Below are 25838 nucleotides of genomic sequence, written 5' to 3'. Positions count from 1 at the left end.
TTCTATCCCAGTCTAATTTACCAGCCTGAGCATTTAAAGTGGCAGTTTTCTTACTAGTGTCTCGCCATTCAGAATCCCAAAGCAAAAAATCTCCTCCTGACAGGATAGCCTTACAAATAGTCTTCCAATCTAAGGGAGTTAAGTGTGACTCCACGACTGTATCCAGTAACGCTTGAGTAATGGGGCTGAAGGGTCATTTTGCACAACAGCCGTTTTTAACTCTTTTATCAACTTGAAATCCAAAGTCTGGTAATGTCTGGCCCTAGTATCTTGCTGATCAACTACCTCGACCACAGGAAAGGCTGGCATATTAAACGTATTCTGTCCTCTCCCATGAGCCTGACTCACAGCTCTTTCTAGCAGCACCTGGTGAACTACAGAAGAGTTACTCTTCTCTGCTTCTGACATCTTTTTTAGCTCCTGAAGCTCATTAGTCAACCTCTGAAGCTTGATTTCAAACTCTAATTTGCTTATTTGCGTGTCTCTATGAGTAGCACCTCCCAAGGTGGGGACCATAGGTGGAGCGGGAGACTCGCAAGAAAACCAATTCTCACCAAAATAATGGGCAGCTCCTCTATCTGAGTGATTTTTGTTACAAATTAGTTCATCGTCAGAGTTTTCAAATTTATCAGTTTTTGAGTTAAGAGGACCCCTTTCTGAGAAAGCCTTCTCCGATAGGCACTCTTCCTGAGATTCTACAAGCTCTGCCTGAGTACAATTTAACCCTGGAGAAGTGGCATCTTTTATAGCATCATTTACAAGTGCCCAGAGACCTAAGGTAAAATTGTCTGCCTGAGTGATTTTTAAGGCCTCACCAACTTTCTCACAGGTTCCGCAATCTACTGTTTCTTCTTCCTTGAACCATGGGCAACAGCAATCTATCCTACCTAAAAAATTTCTTACCAATTGTACTTCAAGCCTTACTCCTCTGGCCTGAAACTGCTCCTGAAAACTATGGACAACCGCCTGATCCATAACTTTAAACCCTACCTTCTCCCGCCTGAAACAGCTCCTAAAAGCTGCGGACAACCACCTGATTCCAGTTTCTAGTTCCGATTAATATGCTGCTGACCAAAGCAGAACCAGAGTTGGGTTAGTGCCGATTCAAGCTTAGTTTGTATCATACCGCACCCTCAGCAACACTTTTAAAAAATGCTCTGGTGCCCAATATGAACACCATTTGCTTGTCCCATGGAGCTCCACACAGACAGCATTCTCTCAGCATCCTTCTGCCATTCTTCAGATCCCTGTTTGGGCGCCAAACTGTTGCAGGCCAACCAGTGGCTCGTGAGGAATGGTATGACTGAGATGGCAGCTCGAGCTGAAAGAAAGGAACTAGACGGACGGAAGAAAGAACGGAGCTAAGTCAAATCAGATTCTGATCAAAGCTCAATTTTACTAATCCGTGCACCGAGTTATGAAGCAGGGGGAAAGGGTTAATTCCCGCCAAATAATTCTGGGGTCCAGTGCAGGGTGACCATGTATATGGCTCCAGAACAGCAAGGCGGCAGGCTCCAGCAGTGGGTGTGGCAGAACAATTGAGCGGCAAGCTCCACCCTGATGCAAACAGTGAAACCTGAGCAAACAGGTTTCAGGCTGAGGGGTGGGGGAGGTTACAAAAAATGATCAAGGGAAGTAGAGGTTGGGAGGGACTTGGAAGGAAAAGAAGTGGGAGGGGGAGAGCAGAAGAATCAGGTATGGGAGAAGATGGAAGAGAGGATCAGGAAACTGAACAGAGGTGTGTAGCAATGGGGGATAAGGAACTGGGGGTAGCAAAAAGAAAGTTCCAGATGCCAGGAAAGCAAGAGCTTCCCAGGACCCCACAGGAATGACATTTGCTGAAATACCCCAAAAGGGGGAGCGAGAATCTGTGAAGACCATATCCAGAAGTTAGGAATGCACACTCCCCCCCATCCCCCGCCACATTGAGGGATGGGGCCACTCATCCATCTCCAAAATTTTAACCCAGAATTTCTCCTGTCTAAAGGAAATACAGGGACAAAGAGTAGAGCAAAGACTGAAGGAAAGGACATCCAGAGACTGCCCCACCTGGTGATCCATCCCACATGCAGACACCATACCCAGACACTATTGATGATGCCAAGAAGTGCTTGCTTACAGGAGCCTGATTCAGCTGTCTCATGAGTGGTTCTGCAGGATCCTGACCAATACAGACATGGATGCTCTCAGCCAACCATCAGATTGAGCACAGGTACCCCAATGGAGGAGCTAGGGGAAGGATGGTGTGATGGTTTGTCTATTCTTGGACCAGGGAGTGGTACCATTTGAAGGTGTGGCCTTGTTGGAATAGGTGTGGCCTGGTTGGAGTAGGTGTGTCACTGTGGGTGTGGGCTTAAGATCCTCACCCCAATTTCCTGAAAGTCAGTGTTCCACTAGCAGCCTTTGGATGAAGATGTAGAACTCTCAGCTCCTCCTGCACCATGCCTGCCTGGATACTGTCATGCTCCCCACCTTGATGGTAATGTACTGAACTTCTGAATCTGTAAGCCAGCCCCAACTAAATGTTGTTTTTTATAAGACTTGCCTTGGTCATGGTGTCTGTTCACAGCAGTAAAACCCTAACTAATACAGATGGAGAGAGCTGAAGGGGCCTTATCTGGCATCAATGGGAGGGGAGGCCCTTGGGCCTGTGAAGGCGTATTGCCCCAGTGTAGAGGAATACTAGGCTGGTGAGGTGGGAATGGGTGGGTGGGGGGAGCCCCCCCATAGAAGCAGAGTAAGAGGATGGGATAAGGGGTTTATAGAGGGTAAACTGGGAAAGGGGATAACATTTGAAATGTAAATAAATAAAATATCTAACTAAAAAAATATAAAAAGAAAGAAAAGTAAAGAAAGAATGATATAAAATTGTTTCCATGAGGACCGTGGTAGAAACTGGACTAGAAAACAGAACCATGGGGACTTAGAACACCTGGATCTTTGTCCCACGGTTCCTAAGGTTGCTAGTGTGAGCTCGGTATTCAAACTCACCTAGTACCAAGCTGCCCACAGGGCTCTGTGTGGTTCAAGGCACTCCTGCTGTTTGAACTTAGCCTTGTAAAAGAAAGAGAATTGAGCAAGAACTAACCATTTCAGTTAGTACCAGGAAGAAAGAAAGAGAGGGGGGGAGGGAGGGAGGGAGGGAGGGAGGAAGGAAGGAAGGAAGGAAGGAAGAAAGAAAGAAAGAAAGAAAGAAAGATTGATTGATTTAGCTCTGTGACGTCTCCTCCTTTTAGTGTGTCCCTGTGGAAGATAAAGATGTAAACACTGGGATTCCTGGATCCCTCAGAGACTAGTCTGCACAGGTGAGAGTGTGGACTACAGAAGCTACACAGCTTCTGGGACAGGCAAAAGCAACACAGCTTTTGAGGCAGACCCCATTTCGGTCTCCAGACAACAGAGCACCTTCCCTGCCAGAGGAGAGGTGTTCTCCCTGCCTGGGAGGGCTTTGCCAGAGCACCTGGGGGAGCCATCTTGATTCCTGGATCCCTCAGAGACTAGTCTGCCCAGGTGAGAGTGTGGAATACAGAACCTACACAGCTTCTGGGACAGACCTCATTAAGGGCCTTCATCTTGGGCCAGGAGGCAGGTCCAAATGCCCGATATATGTACACCTTCCCTGCAAGAGAAGAGCTTTCTGGCAGAGAGTACTCTGACCACTAAAACTCAGGAGAAAGCTGGTCTCCCAGGTCTGCTGACCGAGGCTAACAGAATCATGGGAGGAACAAGCTCCAAACAGAGACAACTATAACAACTAACTCCAGAGATTACCAGATGGCAAAAGGCAAACATAAGAATCTTACTAACAGAAACCAAGACCACTCACCATCATCAGAACCCAGCACTTCCAACCAAGCCAGTCCTGGATACACCAACACACCCGAAAAGCTAGACCCAGATTTAAAAGCAATGTCATGATGATGGTAGAGGACATCAAGAAGGACTTTAATAACTCACTTAAAGAAATACAGGAGAACACTGCTAAAGAGGTAGAAGTCCTTAAAGAAAAATAGGAAAACACAACCAAACAGGTGATGGAATTGAACAAAACCATACAAGACCTAAAAGTGGAAGTAGACAAAATAAAGAAAACACAAAGTGAGTCAACGCTGGAGATAGAAACCCTAGGAAAGAAATCGGGAACCATAGATGTGAGCATCAGCAACGGTATACAAGAGATGGAAGAGAGAATCTCAGGTGCAGAAGATTCCATAGAGAACATGGGCACAACAATTAAAGAAAATACAAAATGCAAAAGGATCCTAACTCAAAATATCCAGGAAATGCAGGACAAAATGAGAAGACCAAACCTACGGATAATAGGAGTAGATGAGGATGAAGATTTTCAACTTAAAGGGCCAGCAAATATCTTCAACAAAATTATAGAAGAAAACTTACCAAACCTAAAGAAAGAGATGCCCATGAACATTCAAGAACGTACAGAACTCCAAATAGACTGGACCAGCAAAGAAAGTCCTCCTGACACATAATAATCAGAACAACAAATGCACTAAATAAAGATAGAATATTAAAAGCAGTAAGGGAAAAAGGTAAAGTAACATATAAAGGCAGGCCTATTAGAATTACACCAGACTTCTACCAGAGACTATGAAAGCCACAAGATACTGGACAGATGTTATACAGACACTAAGAGATCACAAATGCCAGCCCAGGCTACTATACTCAGCCAAACTCTCAAGTACCATAGATGGAGAAAGCAAAGTATTCCATGACAAAACCAAATTCACGCAATATCTGTCCACGAATCCAGCCTTTCAAAGGATAATAACAGAAAAAAAAACCAATACAAGGACAGAAACTACACCCTAAAAAAAGCAAGAAAGTAATCCTTCAACAAACCTAAAAGAAGACAGCCACAAGAACAGAATGCCAACTCTAACAACAAAAATAATAGGAAGCAACAATTACTTTTCCTTATTATCTCTTAATATCAATGGACCCAATTCCTCAATAAAAAGACATAGACTAACAGAATGGCTACACAAACAGGACCCAACATTTTGCTGCTTACAGGAAACCCATCACAGCGAAAAAGACAGGCACTACCTCAGAGTGAAAGGCTGGAAAACAATTTTCCAAGCAAACGGTCTGAAGAAACAAGCTGGAGTAGTCATTATAATATTGAATAAATTTGACTTTCAACCTAAAGGTATCAAGAAAGACAAGGAGAGGCACTTATACACATTAAAGGTAAAATCTTCCAAGAGGAACTCTCAATTCTGAATATCTATGCTCCAAATGCAAGGGCAGCATTTCATTAAAGAAACTTTAGTAAAGATCAAAGCACACATTGCAACTCACATAATAATACTGGGAGACTTCAACACCCCACTTTCATCAATGGACAGATCATGGAAACAGAAACTAAAGAGAGACACAGTGAAACTAACAGAAGTTATGAAACAAATAGATTTAACAGATATCTACAGAAAATTTTATCCTAAAAAAAAAGGATATACCTTCTTCTCAGCCTCATGGTAGCTTCTCCAAAATTGATCATTTAATTGGTGACACAACAGGCCTCAACAGATACAAAAATATTGAAATTGTCACATGCATCCTATCAGATCACTATGGAATAAGGCTGATCTTCAATAACAACATAAATATAGAAAGCCAACATTCACGTGGAAACTGAACAACACACTCCTCAATGATACCTTGGTCAAGGAAGAAATAAAGAAAGAAATTAAAGACTTTTTAGAGTTTAATGAAAATGAAGCCACAACATACCCAAACTTATGGGACCAATGAAAGCATTTCTAAGAGGAAAACGCATAGCTCTCAGTGCCTCCAAAAAGAAACTAGAGAGAGCACACACTAACAGCTTGACAACACACCTAAAAGCTCTAGAACAAAAGGAAGCAAATTCACCCAGAAGGAGTAGATGGCAGGAAATAATCAAATTCATGGGCGAAATCAACAAAGTGGAAACAAGAAGAACTACTCAAAGAATCAACGAAACAAGTAGCTAGTTCTTTGAGAAAATCAACAAGATAGATAACCCCTTAGCCAGACTCACTAGAGGGCACAGGGACAGCATCATAATTAACAAAATCAGAAATGAAAAGGGAGACAAAACAATAGATCCTGAAGAAATCCAAAATACCATCAGATTCTTCTACAAAAGGCTATACTCAACAAAACTAGAAAACCTGAATGAAATGGACAAATATCTAGACAGATACCAGGTAAGAAATTTAAATCAGTATCAGATTAATGACCTAAACAGTCCTATATCCCCCAAAGAAATATAAGCAGTCATTAATTGTCTCCCAACCAAAATAAGTCCAAGATCAGATGGGTTTAGTGCAGAGTTCTATCAGTCCTTCAAAGAAGACCTATTTCCAGTCCTTCTCAAACTATTCTACAAAATAGAATCAGAAGGTACTCTACCCAATTCATTCTATGAAGCCACAATTACTCTGATACCTAAACCACAGAAAGACCCAACAAAGATAGAGAACTTCAAACAAATTTCCCTCATGAAAATCAATTCAAAAATACTCAATAAAATTCTCGCTAACCGAATCCAAGAACACATAATAACAACCATCCATCCTGACCAAGTAAGTTTTGTCTCATCCAACTCGGCCAGCAAGAAAAACACAACCACCGGTTCTCCTTAAAGCAGTTTACTCAGGCAGCTTCTCTCTTCAAATTCCCCAACTCTCTGGTTACAACTGTTTTTTTCCCACTCCAGCCACAACCACGCACACCCCCACCAATCACCACAGGTCACATCACCTCACCAGGCAGGCTTGCTCAGCCAATCAGGGATTAAGGGTGAGCCATCCACCAAATATGGGCGTGTAAAGCAGTTTACTGCCTGGCACAGATTTCCATCCGGCTGGCCAGGGAGTCCGGAATGGCTTCCCACAATTCCCCCTTTTATATTCTTTTGAAGCAAGCTCTGTGGATGAAGATCCCAGAGATTGTCAAACAGCTTCCAGACTAACCTCTGTGCAGTGCTTAGCCTGACAACCCTAAGGAGCGATGGTTTCATTGTTTATTCTTCATGGCAGCAAGCCAAATCTGAGGTGACTACCCTGCTTCCACTGCGGCAAAAGCTTGCACCACCATGGCGGCAGTGCAGACCTGGGCATTCTGCAACCAACACATACAGCACACACACAACATGCATGCCAAAACAAGGGTCACAGTGAGGGCACCTATCCCAGTCCATTCTTTCCCAATGCCAAGCCAGGATCCACTCGGGTAGAATTCATGGTGACAATCGCCGACCGAAGCTCATTCATCTTGCCATCAAAATTTGCAGTCCAATTTAAACACCGACAGTATCCCCCATCTGGGTTCTGCACCCATCAGGGGCAGACACATGCTCATCACCAGCAAGGTCAGCTTCTTCATTTTGACAGTCTGGAACCCACACTGGCTCTGCGCGATTCTGTGGAAACATGCAAACAGACCCTCTCGCCCAGGCCAACACGGGATCCGGACCATTCCATGATCCTGTAAGCACATCCTTCCATTTAGCATACCCCAGTTTACTGGGGCTGGTATTAGCATGTCGTTCAGCAGCAGAGCGACCTTCCTTATCCAATTGCAAAAAATTTAAGGTAAAAAGAGCTTAGGAGAGTCTGATCTTTGTGGTATGGCCATAGCATATTCCCCCTTTTTGTTTTATTAGTAATTCTTTTAAGGATCTATGTGCTCATTCAATGATTCCTTGGCCTTGAGGATTATATGGCAGGCCGTGTTTAACTTGTACTTCCATCTGTTGACAAAAAGACACCAGGGTTTTGGCAGTATATGCAGGGCCATTGTCTGTTTTAAGTTGTTGGGGTTTACCCCAAGCTGCCCAGGCCTCCAAACAATGCTGTATAACATGGGAGGCCTTTTTTCCTGCCATGGGAGATGCATAAACTATACCTGAACATGTGTCAATGGATACATGAACGTATTTCAATTTGCCAAATTCTGAAAAATGTGTCACATCCATCTGCCACACCTGTAGAGGGAGCAATCCTGTAGGATTCCCTCCATAAAAAGGCGGGTGTTGAAACTCAAAGCAACATCCACAGGTAGTGACTACATCCCGAGCTTGTGCTCTAGAGATTCCAAATTTTCTCTGCAGAGTTTTAGCATTAACATGAAATTTAGAATGAAATTGTGAGGCTAACTCCATAGGGGATGCTAAAACTATGAACTCCATACGAGTACAATTATCCACAATACCATTTCCCCTACTTAAGGGTCCTGGAAGCCCACTATGGGCATGGTCATGTCCAATATATAATGGTTGGCCTCTTTCCCACAGTAACTTCTGTAATTGTAAGGCCAAGGCTTGGATGGTACTATGAGCTTTTATTTGGCCAGCCACTTCTAGGGATAAAACTAAATTAACTACATATTGTGAATCTGAAATTAGATTAAAAGGAAAATCACAATCCTTAATGACCTCAATAATTATTTGTATTTCCACCATCTGTACCCTGGAGTACAGGGATAATACAGCCTGACCACAGGATCTTTCCCCTCTACCATATATACTCCACAACCGGTTTTTGATCCATCAGTAAACACGTTAACTGCATCCTTAATGGGTGTTTTCCTCACCACTTGAGGGAAAATGACTGGATATTCCTTTAAAAAGGTCATTAACGGATGTTTGGGATAATGATTATCAAATGGGCCCTCATTAATAAAGGCTAAAATAGCCCATTCATCAATATCTGCTGTTAGGACCTTTTGCTGATACCCATCATAAGGGATTACAATAGAGCTGGGTTTTATACCAAAAAATTGTAAACAATGATGAATTCCAATCAAAGCTAAAGAAGCCACTGTTGTAGGATAATGATCTAATGTCCTCCCAGCAGATATTTTGGAATGGATCCATAACAATGGGCCTTCTTGCCACAATAATCCTGTGGGTTGCAACTCAGTAGGTAATATTATCAAAATGATGGGTAACCCTTCTCTACAACGCTGAAGCTGGGCTTTAATCAATTCTTCCACTAGGGTAAGGGCCTTTCTAGACTCAGGTGTTAATTCCTTTTTGGAACTTAACTCTGAGTCTCCTTCTAAAATTTGAAACAGAGGTTTTAATTTAACATTTGGGATCTTCAAATAGGGCCAAATCCAATTGATATCACCTAACAATTTCTGAAAATCATTTAAAGTATGCAAGGAATCAACCCTCAACTGTATCTTTTGAGGCCAAATGGCCGTAGGGACGATCCTTGCTCATAAATAGGACACTATTTTCAACAAATCCCTACCCCATAAGGGAATGGGCAGCTCAAGCACATATGGTTGAAACATCCCATCATGCCCTTCCTTATCTTTCCAAGGGAGCACCCTGGCACTTATGTCTGGGCTTTTTGCATAGCCCAGGCCTGGTAATATTTGTTCTGACTCCTGAATCGGCCATCCTTTTGGCCAGTCCTTAAACCAAAGTTACCCAAATGGCTAGAAAAAGAAAGTAATCCATAGACTGTCCCTATTACCCTCTTACTTTCACTACCATCTTACTTTCACTTTCTCGTCTCCAGAGCCAGAGAGCTTTATTGTCTCTTACCGAGAGCCTTATTGTCTCTTTACCGAGATTCTTATTGTCTCTTTACTGAGAGCCTTATTGTCTCTTTACTGAGAGCCTAATTGTCTCTTTACCGAGAGCCTAATTGTCTCTTTACCGAGAGCCTAATTGTCTCTTTACCGAGAACCTAATTGTCTCTTACCAAGAGCCTAATTGTCTCTTTACAGAGAGCCTAATTGTCTCTTTACAGAGAGCCTAATCCCAACCCCAGGATGGTGAGTTACCATACACATCCTGTCGACAGACCCTGAGTGCAGAAAGTTCTGAACCTCTTCGGTGGGGGAGTCGGTCCCAGGTTTCAGCACCACTTGTCGCGTCCAACTCGGCCAGCCAGAAAAACGCAACCACCAGTTCTTCTTAAAGCAGTTTACTCAGGCAGCTTCTCTCTTCAAATCCCCCAACTCTCTGGTTACAAGGTTTTTTTTTCCCACTCCAACCACAACCACGCCCCCACCAATCACCACAGGTCACATCACCTCACCAGGCAGGCTTGCTCAGCCAATCAGGGATTAAGGACGAGCCATCCACCAAATATGGGCGTGTAAAGCAGTTTACTGCCTGGCACAGATTTCCATCCGGCTGGCCAGGGAGTCCGCAATGGCTTCCCACAAAGATTCATTCCAGGGAAGCAGGGATGGTATAATATGCAGAAATCTATCAACTTAATCCACTATATAAACAAACTCAAAGACAAAAACCACATGATCATCTCATTAGATGCGGAGAAAACATTTGACAAAATCCAACACCCATTCATGGTAAAAGTCTTGAAAAGATCAGGAATTCAAGGCCAATACCTAAACATGATAAAAGCAATCTACAGCAAACCAGTAGCCAACATCAAAGTAAATGGTGAGAAGCTGGAAGCAATCCCACTAAAATCAAGGACTAGACAAGGAACTACCTATTCAATATAGTACTTGAAGTCCTAGCCAGAGCAATTCGACAACAAAAGGAGATCAAGGGGATACAAATTGGAAAGGAAGAAGTCAAAATATCACTATTTGCAGATGATATGACATTATATATAAGTGACCTAAAAATCCCACCAGAGAACACCTAAACCTGATAAACAGCTTCAGTGCAGTAGCTGGATATAAAATTAACTCAAACAAGTCAATGGCCTTTCTCTACATACAAGATAAACAAGCTGAGAAAGAAATTAGGAGAACAACACCCTTCACAATAGTCACAAATATTATAAAATACCTTGGCATGACTCTAACTAAGGAAGAGAAAGTTCTGCATGATAAGAACTTCAAGTCTCTGAAGAAAGAAATCAAAGAAGATCTTATAAGATGGAAAGATCCACCCATGCTCATAGATTGGCAGGATCAATATAGTAAAAATGGCTATCTTGCCAAAAGCAATCTACAGATTCAATACAATCCCCATCAAAATTCCAAATCCATTCTTCAACAACTTAGAAAGGGCAATCTGCAAATTCATCTGGAATAGCAAAAAAACTAGGATAGCAAAAACTCTTCTCAATGATAAAAGAACCTCTGCGGGAATCACCATGCCCAACCTAAAGCTGTACTACAGAGCAATTGTGATAAAAAACTGCATGGTACTGGTATAGCAACAGACAAGTAGACCAATGGAATAGAATTGAAGACCCAGAAATGAACCCACACACCTATGGTCACTTGATCTTTGACAAGGGAGCTAAAACCATCCAGTGGATAAAAGACAGCATTTTCAACAAATGGTGCTGGCACAACTGGTGGTTATCATGTAGAAGAACTCGAATTGATCCATTCCTATCTCCTTGTACTAAGGTCAAATCTAAGTGGATCAAGGAACTCCACATAAAACCAGAGACAGTGAAACTTATAGAGGGGAAAGTGGGGAAAAGCCTCAAAGATATGGGCACAGGGGAAAAATTCCTGAATAGAACAGCAATGGCTTGTGCTGTAAGATCAAGATTCGACAAATGGGACCTCATAAAATTACAAAGCTTCTGTAAGACAAAAGACACTATCAATAAGACAAGAAGGCCACCAGCAGATTGGGAAAGGATCTTTACCTATCCTAAATCAGATAGGGGACTAATATCCAATATATATAAAGAACTCAAGAAGGTGGACTCAAGAAAACCAAATAACCCCACTAAAAATAGGGCTCAGAGCTAAACAAAGAATTCTCACCTGAGGAATACCGAATGGCTGAGAAGCACCTGAAAAAAATGTTCAGCATCCTTAATCATCAGGGAAATGCAAATCAAAACCACCCTGAGATTCCACCTCATGCCAGTCAGAATGGCTAAGATCAAAAATTCAGGTGACAGCAGATGCTGATGAGGATTTGGAGAAAGAGGAACACCCCTCCATTGTTGGTGGGATTGCAAGCTTGTACAACTACTCTGGAAATCAGTCTGATGGTTCCTCAGAAAACTGGAAATAGTATTACTGGAGGATCCCGCAATACCTCTCCTGGGCATATATCCAGAAGATGTTCCAACTGGTAATAAGGACACATGCTCCACTATGTTCATAGCAGCCTTATTTATAATAGCCAGAAGCTGGAAAGAACCCAGATGTCCCTCAACAGAGTAATGGATACAGAAAATGTGGTACATTTACACAATGGAATACTACTCAGCAATTAAAAACAATGAATTTATGAAATTCTTAGGCAAATGGATGGATCTGGAGGGTATCATCCTGAGTAAGGTAAGTCAATCACAAAAGAACTCACATGATATGTACTCACTGATAAATGAATATTAGCCCAGAATCTTAGAATATAGAAGATACAATTTGCAAAACACATGAAACTCAAGAAGAATGAAGACCAAAGTGTGGACACTTCAGCCCTTCTTAGAATTGGGAACAAACCACCCATGGAAGGAGTTACAGAGACCAAGTTTGGAGCTGAGAGGAAAGGATGGACCATCCAGAGACGCCCCACCTGGGGTTTCATCCCATAATCAGCCACCAAATGCAGACACTATTGCATATGTCAGCAAGATTTTTCTGAAAGGACCCTGATATAGCTGTCTCTTGTGAGGCTATGCCAGTGCCTGGCAAACACAGAAGTGGATGCTCATAGTCAGCTATTGGATGGAACACAGGACCCTCAATGGAGGACCTAGAGAAAGTACCCAAGGAGCTGAAGGGGTCTGCAACTCTATAGGTGGAACAATAATATGAACTAACCAGTTCCCCCAGAGCTCGCTCGTGTCTCTAGCTGCATATGTAGCAGAAAATGGCCTAGTTGGCCATCGTTTGGAAGAGAGGCCCCTTGGTCTTGTAAACTTTATATGCCCCAGTACAGGGGAACACCAGGGCCAAGAAGTGGGAGTGGGTGGGTAGGAGAGCAGGGCGTGGAAGAGTATAGGGAACTTTCGAGATAGCATTTGAAATGTAAATGAAGAAAATACCTAATTAAAAAAAAAGAACAGAGAAGTCTTGGAAAAAGTATGGAAAAAAAATCTGTCAGTACCCTTGGTGGTCTGAGAAAGCACCAAGGTATGAGCTGTCCTGGAAGAAAAAAAAAAAAAAAAGATGTAAACACTGATAAAGGTGTTCTGTCCTGAGTCTCTTGCAAATACAATGTAAGCAAATTCAAAGTGAAACAATGTAATTATTTCTCCATAGGGACAGACTGAACAATGGCAAAGCTGACAAGATATCAAGGTGGGTTTTCTGTTGCAACTCTTCAGTCCTGCCATTGTGGCTCAAAAGCAGTCAGAGGTATAAGAACAGGTAAGACTGTGTTCTCACTGGGAGAGCTTCCATCCTTGGGCTGTAGTTTGCTGGAGTGAGATGTAGATGATTTCCTTGATATATAAGATGCCCATGTTCTACTGACAAGTGGAAAGTGTGAGGCTAGACAGCAGCTGTCACTGTATGTTTTGAGAGAAGGTGTCACCAGGTAGCTCTTGGTCTGGTATTTCAGAGTTTCTTGTGTGTGTGCACCACCACACCAGGCTGAAAACAAAGCCTTAAAAAGCAATAACAGTGCAGACCTAAACCTGCTCCAGGCAGCAGGAGTATCACTATCATCTGCCCATTTATATCCATCTTTCTTTAGAGTAGGGAGAATGAAAAAATAGAAATGGTTACATTACATTACTCTAAAAAATGGCACTCTGAAGAGAAATTATTCTAATGGCTCAGTAGCAGAGGCATGCTTACAATATTCTGTTTTGACACTGTCTTCCAGATCAGAAGCTGAAAGAGCTGCATTGTGACAGGGCATAGCACACACTGAATGTGCTAAAGAAGTCATGAAAGAAGCCCAGCCTAGTGCATTCTTGTGTCAAGCAGGACCTCTTTTTTTATATCTTTCTAATAGCTGAGAGTCTCTTTCTGACCCTCTGGGTTCTTTTACACTGAAGAGATACTCCACACATTTCTGAACTTGTATAGTGAAGTCTCACAAGGCCTCTCTCTGAATGCTCCCTGAATGCTGGTATAAGACACAGAAACTGTTAGTACCAGGACATTCCATACCTAGGTGCTAACAAAGTGACCCATGACCTACGTTGCCAAGCCAACTACCACCATATCCCAGAACCCACTTAGCTCACCTCCCACCCTTAGTTGTGTTACATCACTTTCCATATAAATAAGGAGAACACCCCTCCTCGATCTCTTTTTCTTTCCTCTCTTTCTTCTCTCCCCTTCCGCTCCCCCTGCCACTCCTTTCGTCTCTCCCTCACAATAAACCTCTCTCACATGGAACCGCCTTGGCCTGTTGTGCTATATGGGTATATCCACAATATATTATTATTATTAATACATCAGAAACATTAGTTGTCTTAGAGCTCTTTCTGCTATGGTATGTCTAACACACTCTAGGGGTTAAAAAGTCAGAACATCAAAACTATGTGTCCAGCAGCTGTTAACTCAGAAAGTTGTTCCCCATCCCCAGTTGTTCTCTACAGCTGTTAAACTGTGGACATGCGTCATGCATGTTTTCCATGAATGACCCCAGCAGATGTAAAGATCATGGCAGTTTAAATTGAAAGAAAGCTGAGGTTCCCTTTGGGGCATTTCAGTACCATCAATAAAATAATTTAGAAACAGACTTAGAAAGATGCTCAAGGACATGTTTTACTAGGAAGAAAGAAAGAAAGAAAGAAAGAAAGAAAGAAAGAAAGAAAGAAAGAAAGAAAGAAAGAAAGAAAGAAAGGAAGGAAGGAAGGAAGGAAGGAAGGAAGGAAGGAAGGAAGGAGAGAGAGAGAGAGAGAGAGAGAGAGAGAAAGAAAGAAAGAAAGAAAGAAAGAAAGAAAGAAAGAAAGAAAGAAAGAAAGGAAGAAAGGAAGGAAGGAAGGAAGGAAGGAAGGAAGAAGGAAAGAGAGAGAAAGAGAGAGAGGAAGAAAGAAAGGAAGGAAAGAAAGAGAGAGAGAGAGGAAGAAAGAAAGAAGGAGAGAGAGAGAAAGAAAGAAAAGAAAGAAAGAAAGAAAGAAAGAAAGAAAGAAAGAAAGGAAGGAAGGAAGGAAGGAAGGAAGGAAGGAAGGAAGGAAGGAAGGAAGGAAGGAAGGAAGGAAGAAGAAAGAGAGAAAGAAAGAAAAGGAAGCAAAACAAGCAAGCAGGCACAGTCAGGTGAAAATCCAAACAGCCTGGGGGAGATGGATAAGCCATGCTTCTTAGGTTGATTGTGGAATAGAAATAGCCAAATGGCTAGCTTATTAGAAAAAGGAGAAACACTCCCAAGAATGGAAACGTGCTAGTGAACAGAGGAAAGAGCCCCCAAAGCAGTTAGGCACACCGGTGTGTGGTCTTTTACACTCATCCCGTCCACTGTCCTCATTTTGTATTTCTTGGTGGTTTTTTCTTATGCTTATTTTGTTAGTTTTTGTCTTGTTTTGGTGGGGTGCTGTTTTGTTTTGTTTGTTGTTTTTGTTTTGTTGTTGTCTTTGTTCGTTTTCTTTGTTTTTGATCATGCTATGTTTCTTAGAGGGTGCCATGTTAGGAAGGGTTCCATCTACCTCAGAAAACTTTCTTTCCTGATGTTAATCTTGATGTGCTTCTAATTTTCTGTCACACTCTAGCTGAACAGAAGTGATAATTTCCCCATGCTATTTAAATTGAGAAGACAACCTATTCCAGAGAGCAAGGAAAAATAATTTACAGCAGGAATGATTTTAGGGACTAGGCCAAAGTTGCTTAATGAGATGTTCTTTAGCATTTAATCTCATTTTCAAAAGCTTCTACCCCGCAACATATGAGAAACGAGTCTTGCCAGAATAGGGTGTCTGTAGTGACAATTTTGGAGTTTTTATTTCTTTGAAAAACACAGAATAGTCTATGTCTTTATCTCCGTGCCAGGTGTGGGGTGTGAGGCGGCTTCTGTTTGTCCAGGAAAGCTCAGGATGATTTGCTTCTTGCTTGATACTTTTTGTGATTATGTAACATTTGGAATTCTAGGGACTTTTCCCAAGCATATAAATGCTAGGGCCCCAAGAGGTAGAATAGTTTATTGGTTAGTTGTTGGTTAGTTGAGTGGTGGTGGTGGTAGTGATGATAGTGGCCATGTTTGTTAAGTAGTCGTGTACAAAGAAGAAACAACAAGAAATTAGATATTGTGATGATGAAGATCAAACATGCCCCAAGGAACTAGACACCCATAATCAGCAGGAAGTAGTCTAAAAATAACATCGCCCCTTCTGACCCCCTGACTTTATTCAGGGATCTCTTTCCTGTCCTTTCTATCTGTTTTTCTCTCCTATCTAGTGTTAGAGGGTTGAAAGGGTGGAAGAAAATGGGTGGCAAAGATACCTCTCCTAGGAATATACGCAGAAGATGTTTCAACTTGTAATAAGGATACATGCTCCACTATGTTTATAGCAGCCTTATTTATAATAGCCAGAAGCTGGAAAGAACCCAGATGTCCCTCAACAGAGTAATGGATACAAAAAATGTGGTACATTTACACAATGGAATACTATTCAGCTGTTAAAAACAATGAATTTTTGAAATTCTTAGGCAAATGGATGGATCTGGAGGATATCCTGAGTGAGGTAACCCAGTCACAAAAGAACACACATGATATACACTCACTGATAAGTGGATATTAGCCCAGAAACTTAGAATACCCAAGTTTGGCAGGTAGAGCCCTGACTCCAGTCAGCACTTGATTCCAGCAATGAGACACTTAACAGAAGATTAGCTGAGCTGTATTTAGGGTCCTAAAAACCATAGTGCAGTGTTGCTCCAGAGTGCTCAGTTTATAGCAATGCTATGGAGCCATCAGCACTTAATCCATATTTCCACACTCACGCTGGCTTCAAGCATGAGATCTGCTTGGTTCAGAGGGAATAGGGAGAGCCTGACACACTCTGAAACTTGACAAAGTAGTCATCCATTCTTTCTTTAGTTCTTGTTGTTGTCATAAAACTACATCCGGGTGCTGGACAGATAATTCTGGGGACACCCAGAGGAGAAGGGATGAGAGAACTGTGGGTCCTTGTTTCTTTCCACCAAGAGTTTTCTGGGGTCTGGCTTGGTGGCTAGCTCACCTGCCAGCCCTTATACAATATTTATATCAATGGATATTTATTGCAAGAACCCACCAATTATAGCCCAGAGTTTACAGATATATGTGGCTCCTTAGGTAGAATTATGTGGTGGTGCACATCTGTAATATCATCAATGGGAACGCTGGAGTGGAGCGTTTGGAATATGTTACAAGATCCGTGTCAACTGGATCCAGCTAGTAAAATGGTCTCAGAATGAAATGGGGAGAGGGGAGGGGGAAAAGAGAAAAGGACATGGGGGAGGAGGGAGGTGGAGGAAGAGATTTAAAATACAAAAGGAGAGAATGGAAAAGTTAAGAAGTGACCACTTACTCTTGGCAAAAGAGAAATTGTTTTCCAGTAATTTGAAAATACATTTTTATTTTTGTCAGCATTTTACAAAGCTCATTTACACAATAGCAGAAAAAATAACATACTCTTTCATCTTTCGGGTGAATCTTCTATAGAGGCATCTCTTTCTCTTTTTCAGGCTATGACTGTGTGGTTGTGTTAGAGACTCATTGTGTTCACAGAGAGCTTTGGGGAGCAGCCAACAGATACACTTGCTGCCTTTGTGTCCCCCTAAAATGCAGGCCCCCTTCTGTGGTAGGGATGAGGGCACTGATGATCTGCAAAACATGGGCGACCTGAATGGAAGGTGCTAGGACAAAACAATATCCTAGCTCAGGAACCAAGGAGAAGGCACATTGGGAGGATTCTTGTCTGTTTCAGGCACATCTAGAAATAACTGCACTGCTGGAGAAAAAACAGAGGCTCCGCTTCCTCTCAGAGGACAGCACCACTCTTTGATCTTCACGGAATCACCACTGGAAACCACAGAAGTCAGAAAGCCTTTCAATTCAGATCGTACCTGCTAAATGTCAGCAAGCAAAACACTGAAATGATTTTTCTTCAAATGATTTCTGTTTCCCAGTTTGAAGGAAGAAAACAATGGAATCTTTCCACAGCTAGTCACCATGCAGGCAAATCATGAAAATATCTGCAGTGTCCCTTGCCCAATCACACTCAGCAATCATATTCACACATCCTCGCATCTACCCATTCAAATTCTTCACAAATTGTTTTGTAAAAAATTTTATTGTCATACAAAATGAGCCTAAGTAGGAAGATGGGGAAGAAAACAAGGCCCCGGGGAGGCAGCCATGTTGACTTACAGGCAGATAAAACTGCTGCTTTGGGGCCTGTTTCTTGTTTAGCAACAGAGTGCTTGTTTACTATGTGCTATGCTCTGGGCTCAATCCCTAGCATCAAAGACAGCAGCAGCAGCTCTACATGGAGCTCAATGCCTCCCTCTATGCCTCACGGGGATCTGCTCTGAGGATCCACTTGCATGTCATGAGACTTTAATGGAGCTCTGCTGATGTCTGAGAGGCCAGCTTGCTGGGACTGGGCCCAGCTGCTATTCCCAGTAGACCCAACAGTAGAAAGTACTTGAGCTTCTGATCGACTGCTCTACCTCTGGGTGATGCCCTGCCCTGGGATTTTTGTGCCCTCCATCTACTGAAAGCAAGATTGTGTCTGGGAGTTGACTTAACTTCCTTGGAAAATCTGTCAGCTTTAAAAGGCAGAAGTTCTGGGTCCCCACAAGCACTATGTTCTGTCATAACATGGAGCTCAAATCCTGTGAGGCAAACATGACAGGGAATGTTAGGAATTTAGCTAAAACCTAATAGCACTTCCATGTCTTAAATTCTTTCTTACAACCTTGGCTCCAATGGCATTCAGCATATAGAGCTAAATGGTGGGATAATACATTCAATAAGGGGTCTTCATTGAATGGCTAAGCAGTGACAGGTCCTTAAGCATTGCCTTCCTCAGATCATTGTTTCTGGTAGAGACTCTCTTTGTTTCAGGGGACAGTTCTTTCTTGGCATGTTTTCCAATACTTAATCAAGTGTTCACCAGTGACCTCACCATATCAATTCCAAGCAGCCATCTTCCCTGCTGGTCATCAACGTGGCATCTAGACATTATTTTCCATAATGATTAAACCCCTTGCTCAGGGGAAACAGGCTACCTGGAAGAGCTCATGTAGCAGCCACATTGTTCATGTGTTTTTCTTGTTTCTAACAATAATAGGCAGAGCAGAGCTGGCTTCACGGAATATAGTGAAAGGAAGGGGAACACCATCTTGCTTTCAGAAACATAGTAGCCCACTTTAAACTAAGATGAACTCATTTTTACAATATGAACCAAACTTACGCATCCCAATATAATCAGCCAAATGCTGCACAGATGTGAAGTCCAGCAGACTTCCCACATGAAGAGCCTGCTGGGACTTCAGAGTATTCCATCCTCACTTTTGCAAATGACTATTGCCCAGAGGATGCATAAGCTAGAAATATCCACCTGTCACCTCATCAAATTTGCAAAATCTTCCCTGTCCCTCTTAAAATCTCAAAAAAATCAGCAGTGCAGTCCTAACAGCCACATTTGCCACATGCAAGTTAATGAACGTCTCTTCATAAAGTTGCTTCCTTGAGACACATGAGTTAGTGTCCAAGTGGGTTTATCTGCATCTAAAAGTGGCATGTGCTAGCAGAACATTGTAACCATAAAAACAACTTATTCAAAGCCTTATACCAAAGGACATTAACACAATCTGAAAGGCAACAAACATATATGTATCTCATCCAGGTCTTGATCATAAAGAATTTAATGTTCAGACAGAATTTCACACAGGATTAAGGTCAGGGTGTGGTAGTCTTCAGTTTCCATTTGCTGCTGCATGCTTTGGATGCTGAGACGCTGTCTTACTCAGGTGACCTTGCACTGTCTGGCAGGTGATTCTGGTACTCATGGAAACCAACATTTTCAAAAAGTAGGAAGTGAACAATAAAAGTTGCTTCACATCAATTCTTTGTATCTTTACACACATACATAAGATGTGGGCATTTCTAAAGGATCACATCATGTTCACTTAGGTAATTCTAGAGAGAACGAGAGATTAAAAGGGGGTATATATATGTTCTATGCTTATTAATACTGATAGAGTGGACTAGTCAATATTATTGCCTTCACAAATCTCAAACATAAGTGGTGACTTGGTGGTGATATCAGTGGAATCACATCTAATCATCCAGTTCCCTGTTTGTCCCTGAGCATTAAATGCATTACATGTAATGAGTCTCAGGTGGCACTTATGTAGGAAGACCTGAACTTGCATAAACTTCATAGCAGTGCCCCGCAATGTGCATGCATTCATGCGTGTGTATGTTTCTGAAATTCTTCTAACAACTGTGTCTGTCTGCTTGTCACTACTTATTCCCATAAAGACTGCACATCTGTCACAAGACAAGAAAAAAAAAAATACAGCAAGAAATGTCTTTGCTGTAACCGGTTCCCTGAGAATGGAGCGTTGTGCGTTTAAGAAATGAATTGAAGTTTCAAGTACAGATAAACAGAAAGAGCTGCTGGGTCAAAACATAATTAGCCGAAACATTTGTGCATCAAAAGTTATCTGAAGAGATTAATTCAAATTCTACCCTATACAATATTTTGTCACTGAAAGTGAGATAGATTCAACAATTCACAGGATTTCACTGTACAACAAATCATTAAAAATTATACAAGACAAAAAGAAAAATGTAAATGCAACGAAGAAGAAATTATGAAGCATGTTAGTCTCAAATAGCCACTTCTTTGCAATAAAGACAATTCCACTGATCAAGATGAAATGACTGTTCTTGTTCCTGTGTGAAGGTCACAGAATGAGCACTTTCGAAGGCTAACTTCACTGTGGGAGAATGGCTGCATTACAGGGCTTCCTTAGACAGTGCTGACATGGAGGATAAGGCCTCCTTGGCCACAGAGATGGGAGGATGGAAGTTCAGGGAATAGGGACTCAAGGGGAATCCACCAGCTACTGCACAGCTGAGCCTGAGCAGCTGTAACAAGGGTATTTGTTGGCTTATTGTATTAATTTTACAATTTTGCTAATTGTTCTATAATAAATACCACTCCTATGGCCCAGAAGAGGTACAGAGAAACTATCTCTTTCACATTTTCACTGCACTCATTTAAAAAAATACCTCAATAAAATTTTTTTCTTTATCAAGGCAACAGATGCCATTATTTTATAAGTATATGAATTGTTATTTGAGAAAGAATTTGTCTCTCTGAGCATTCACCCCACAGCTTAGTGCATTCTATGAAAGGTTTCTGTCATGACTCAAGCCTATGTCCCTCTAGGGCTCTGCCTCCTGCAACATATCAGATGAGCTAAACAATGACTATGCAGACAGAAATAAAGCATTGCTTCAGTAAATCAATAATAATTCAGTGAAATTTATATATGGATGGAATTGTTTTGAAAGCTGAAATTGAGTTGTTTCATGAATGTATTTAATATTTAAAATTACAGGTATTTTAGTTGTCACCTTGGCTTAAAGACAAAAAAAAAATCACTAGTAACCCTCAAAGGCATCAGTTAGTGTGTGATCAAGGAGGACAGAAGTGTGGTTTAAATGTCAAACACACCAATTCTAAGAAATAGTATGACTTCACATTAAGTAATTGGTATACTATTCAGGAAGGTTATACTGTGTTCTAACGATGGCCAATATTATTGTACTATTCAATCATGCTAAAATACAGTAATGTAATTAAAGACAACAAAAACCAATGGGAAGTTAAACTTGCTAATTACATGCAATGTGTTGTTCCTGAAGTGGGACCATGTAGAGTTTGAGTTGGTGCTGCACTGGAGTTATCAGAAGCCTGTTGAAGAGGAGGAATTTGAGGCCAGTGCCCTAGTAAATCCACTCTGCATAGAGATGGGATGCTATTCTAACCCCTAGGATTGACATTCTGATTTCTCTTTGGGCCATCTCAGTGAATAAAGAAGGAATTTATATTTTAGTGTATAACTTTTGGGAAGTCCTCAAAAAATAAATGTTTGTCTTACACACAGGTGATTCAGTAAGGTCTAGAATAAGAACTGTTATCTCTTTCATAGTCTATAGCTTCTTTAATGTGTTTTAGAAACACAGCAAGCTTGATTAGCAGCAAGCACCAGCCTAAGCAAGCCTCCCTCCATCACTGGACATATGCCATATACACATATTGTATAGCAATAGACTTTACTAGTCTAGGTGCGATCTGGGTATTCAAACTCGAAAACTTGTGTGCAAGGTTACAAATACTGTCTACACTGTGTCATGTTTCAGAACCTCTAGCACCCAAGTGGATCAGAGAGAACCAGTCATTTAATTTATAAACTACCATGTTCTGAATTTCTTTTAAGATTAAAAAATGGGAACCCAATGGAATACCTAATATGTTGCACAGGGTCCTGTAATTATTTTATCTAAAACTATTCTGTGTACATGGAAGACAACATACTTTTAAGCATAGTTCCAGCTATCTTGAGTATAAAATGTTCCTTTGAAAAATATAAGTCATTTAACCTCTAGGGAAATTCTGTGCTGCTGCCACTCCACCCCAGTCCTGGTAGCCATTTTGCCATGTTTTCTCCCAGAAGTACACTGATAGCCTGTTATTGTGCATGCAATGCACACTGGGAATAGAGCCCAGCACTGGGGTTGCCTCACACCTCCACAGGACTATAAGAACACTCCGGCAGCATCATGGCTCTTTCCTGTGCTGTTCTGGGCATCTTGCTGTCATGTCACAGTTGAAGCCCACCGGAACTTGAACTTGACTGGGAAACTCCATTTTTTCCAATGCAGGGCTCTCATCTTTTGGCTGTGTAGCTCTTGGTCACCCATGGAAAAGAGTGACACCTAGAAGATCTAGAAATAGAAACAGGTCCATAGAGTCACAAAGCAAACAGGCATAATAAATAAACCACAATAAAGTAACTCATAAAATGGGAGCTCTCAGAGAGCTCTGATCTTTTGCTGAAACTTGTTAATAACAGGATTTTTCTTAAGTTCTAAACCTAATGAAAACCAGTGATTCTTCACAATGGAAAATCAATGCCATCCAAAGTAATGTATGCTACATGAATGTCTATGTTCATTTTACCTATATCACAGATTCATCAGTCTGAACAAACAGAGCAAGACAAGCCAATCTGATGCACATTGTTTTTAGCTTCTATATATATGCTTCTCAGTGTTGCTTCTATATATGTATCTTCTACTTGGTATATCATGACAAAATGGAAAGATCGCCCATGCTCATGGATTGGCAGGATCAATATAGTAAAAATGGCTATCTTGCCAAAAGCAATCTACAGGTTCAATGCAATCCCCATCAAAATACCAACTCAATTCTTCAACGAATTAGAAAGAGCAATCTGCAAATTCATCTGGAATAACAAAAAACCTAGGATAGCAAAAAGTCTTCTCAAGGATAAAAGAACCTCTGGTGGAATCACCATGCCTGACCTAAAGCTTTACTACAGAGCAATTGTGATAAAAAACTGCATGGTACTGGTATAGAAACAGACAAGTAGACCAATGGAATAGAATTAAAGACACAGAAATGAACCCACACACCTATGGTCACTTGATCTTTGACAAGGGACATAAAACCATCCAGTGGAAAAAAAGACAGTATTTTCAACAAATGGTGCTGGCACAACTGGCAGTTATCAGGTAGAAGAATGCGAATTGATCCATTCCTATCTCCTTGTACTAAGGTCAAATCTAAGTGGATCAAGGAACTCCACATAAAACCACAGACAGTGAAACTTATAGAGGGGAAAGTGGGGAAAAGCCTCGAAGATATGGGCACAGGGGAAAAATTCCTGAATAGAACAGCAATGGCTTGTGCTGTAAGGTCGAGAATTACAAATGGGACCTCATAAAATTGCAAAGCTTCTATAAGGCAAAAGACACTGTCAATAAGACAAAAAGGCCACAAACAGATTGGGAAGGATCTTTACCAATCCTAAATCAGATAGGGGACTAATATACAATATATATAAAGAATTCAAAAAGGTGGACTCAAGAAAACCAAATAACCCCATTAAAAAATCGGGCTCAGAGCTAAACAAAGAATTCTCACCTGAGGAATACCTAATGGCTGAGAAGCACCTGAAAAAATGTTCAGCATCCATAATCATCAGGGAAATGCAAATCAAAACAACCCTGAGATCCCACCTCATGCGAGTCAGAATGGCTAAAATCAAAAATTCAGGTGACAGCAGATGCTGATGAGGATTTGGAGAAAGAGGAACACTCCTCCATTGTTGGTGGGATTGCAAGCTTGTACAACCACTCTGGAAATCAATCTGACGGTCCCTCAGAAAATTGGATGTAGTACTACCGGAGGATCCCACAATACCTCTCCTAGGCATATATCCAGAAGATGTTCCAACCGGTAAGAAGGACACATGCTCCACTATGTTCATAGTAGCCTTATTTATAATAGCCAGAAGCTGGAAAGAACCCAGATGTCCCTCAACAGAGGAATGGATACAGAAAATGTGGTACATTTACACAATGAAGTACTACTCAGTTGTTAAAAACAATGAATTTATGAAGTTCCTAGGCAAATGGATGGACCTGGAGGGCATCATCCTGAGTGAGGTAACCCAATCACAGAAGAACTCACATGATATGTACTCACTGGTAAGTGGATATTAGCCCAGAAACTTAGGATACCCAAGATACAAGATACAAGTTGCAAAACACATGAAACTCAAGAAGAACGAAGACCAAAGTGTAGACACTTTGCCCCTTCTTAAAATTGGGAACAAGACACCCATGGAAGGAGTTACAGAGACAAAGTTTGGAGCTGAGATGAAAGGATTGACCATTTAGACACTGCCACACCCGGGGATCCATCCCATAATCAGCCTCCAAATGCTGACACCATTGCATATACCAGCAGTATTTTGCTGAAAGGACCCTGATATAGCTGTCTCTTGTGAGGCTATGCCGGGGCCTGGCAAACACAGAAGTGGATGATCACAGTCAGCTATTGGATGGAACACAGGGACCCCAATGGAGAATCTAGAGAAAGTACCCAAGGAGCTAAAGGGGTCTGCAACTCTGTAGGTGGAACAACAATATGAACTAACCAGTACCCCCAGAGCTCGTGTTTCTAGCTGCATATGTAGCAGAAGATGGCCTAGTCGGCCATCACTGGGAAGAGAGGCCCTTTGGACTTGCAAACTTTATATGTCCCTTACAGGGGAACGCCAGGGCCAAATAGGGGGAGTGGGTGGGTAGGGGATTGGGGACGTGGGTATGGGTATGGGGGACTTTTGGGATAGCATTGGAAATGTAAACGAGGAAAATACCTAATTTAAAAAATAAATACATAAAATAAAATAAAATACAATAAAATAAAATAAAATAAAATAAAATAAAATAAAATTCAAGAAGTCATTTAAATACCATAAAAAGAAGAAAGGAAGGAAGGAAGGAAGGAAGGAAGGAAGGAAGGAAGGAAGGAAGGAAGGAAGGAAGGAAGGGAAGGAAGGGAAGGAAGCAAACAAGCAAGCAGGCACAGTCAGGTGAAAAATCCAAACAGCCTAGGGGAGATGGATAAGCCATGCTTCTTAGGTTGATTTCAGAATAGAAATGGCCAAATGGAGAAGAACTGTCTCCTGAAAGCTGTCCTCTGATTTTCTCAAAAACCTTTATTTCCCCACCACACTCACACCAAGCACACTCAAAAGTATTAAACCTGTAATCATTTTTAAATGATCTCAAATTTAGCATTATTTGTAGAGAATTATGTAAGAACTCTATTATATTAATAATCTCTCTCCTTCCCTCCCCCTCTCCGTGTGTGTGTGTGTGTGTGTGTGTGTGTGTGTGTGTGTGTGTGTGTCTGTGCACGCATGTG

General features: G+C 41.5%; 1 protein-coding gene and 1 long non-coding RNA gene across 6 annotated transcripts in view; one reads left to right on the top strand and one right to left on the bottom strand.

Moving 5' to 3' along the window:
• The first annotated feature begins 2063 nt into the window (after positions 1-2063).
• Positions 2064-17845, top strand: Gm46441. Its single transcript, XR_001781174.2, has 3 exons — positions 2064-2212; positions 13186-13293; positions 17784-17845. It is a non-coding gene; the product is annotated as a predicted gene, 46441 (long non-coding RNA).
• Positions 17402-25838, bottom strand: part of Nek10 (NIMA (never in mitosis gene a)- related kinase 10) — a 208480-nt gene continuing 200043 nt past the window's right edge. For 3 of the 5 annotated variants that reach the window (XM_006518092.2, XM_011244771.1, XM_017316165.1), the window contains one exon: positions 17402-22825. In XM_006518092.2, coding sequence (XP_006518155.1) covers positions 22768-22825 — 58 coding nt within the window. In that variant the 3' untranslated portion in view covers positions 17402-22767. The remainder of the gene's footprint in view (positions 22826-25838) is intronic. The other 2 variants (XR_382965.2, NM_001195229.1) reach the window with 2 other exon arrangements.

Source organism: Mus musculus, chromosome 14 (genome assembly GCF_000001635.26).
Source record: "Mus musculus strain C57BL/6J chromosome 14, GRCm38.p6 C57BL/6J".
Lineage (NCBI taxonomy): Eukaryota > Metazoa > Chordata > Mammalia > Rodentia > Muridae > Mus > Mus musculus.
Note: the sequence above shows the minus strand (reverse complement) of the source record. Positions and strands in the feature narration are given on the sequence as shown.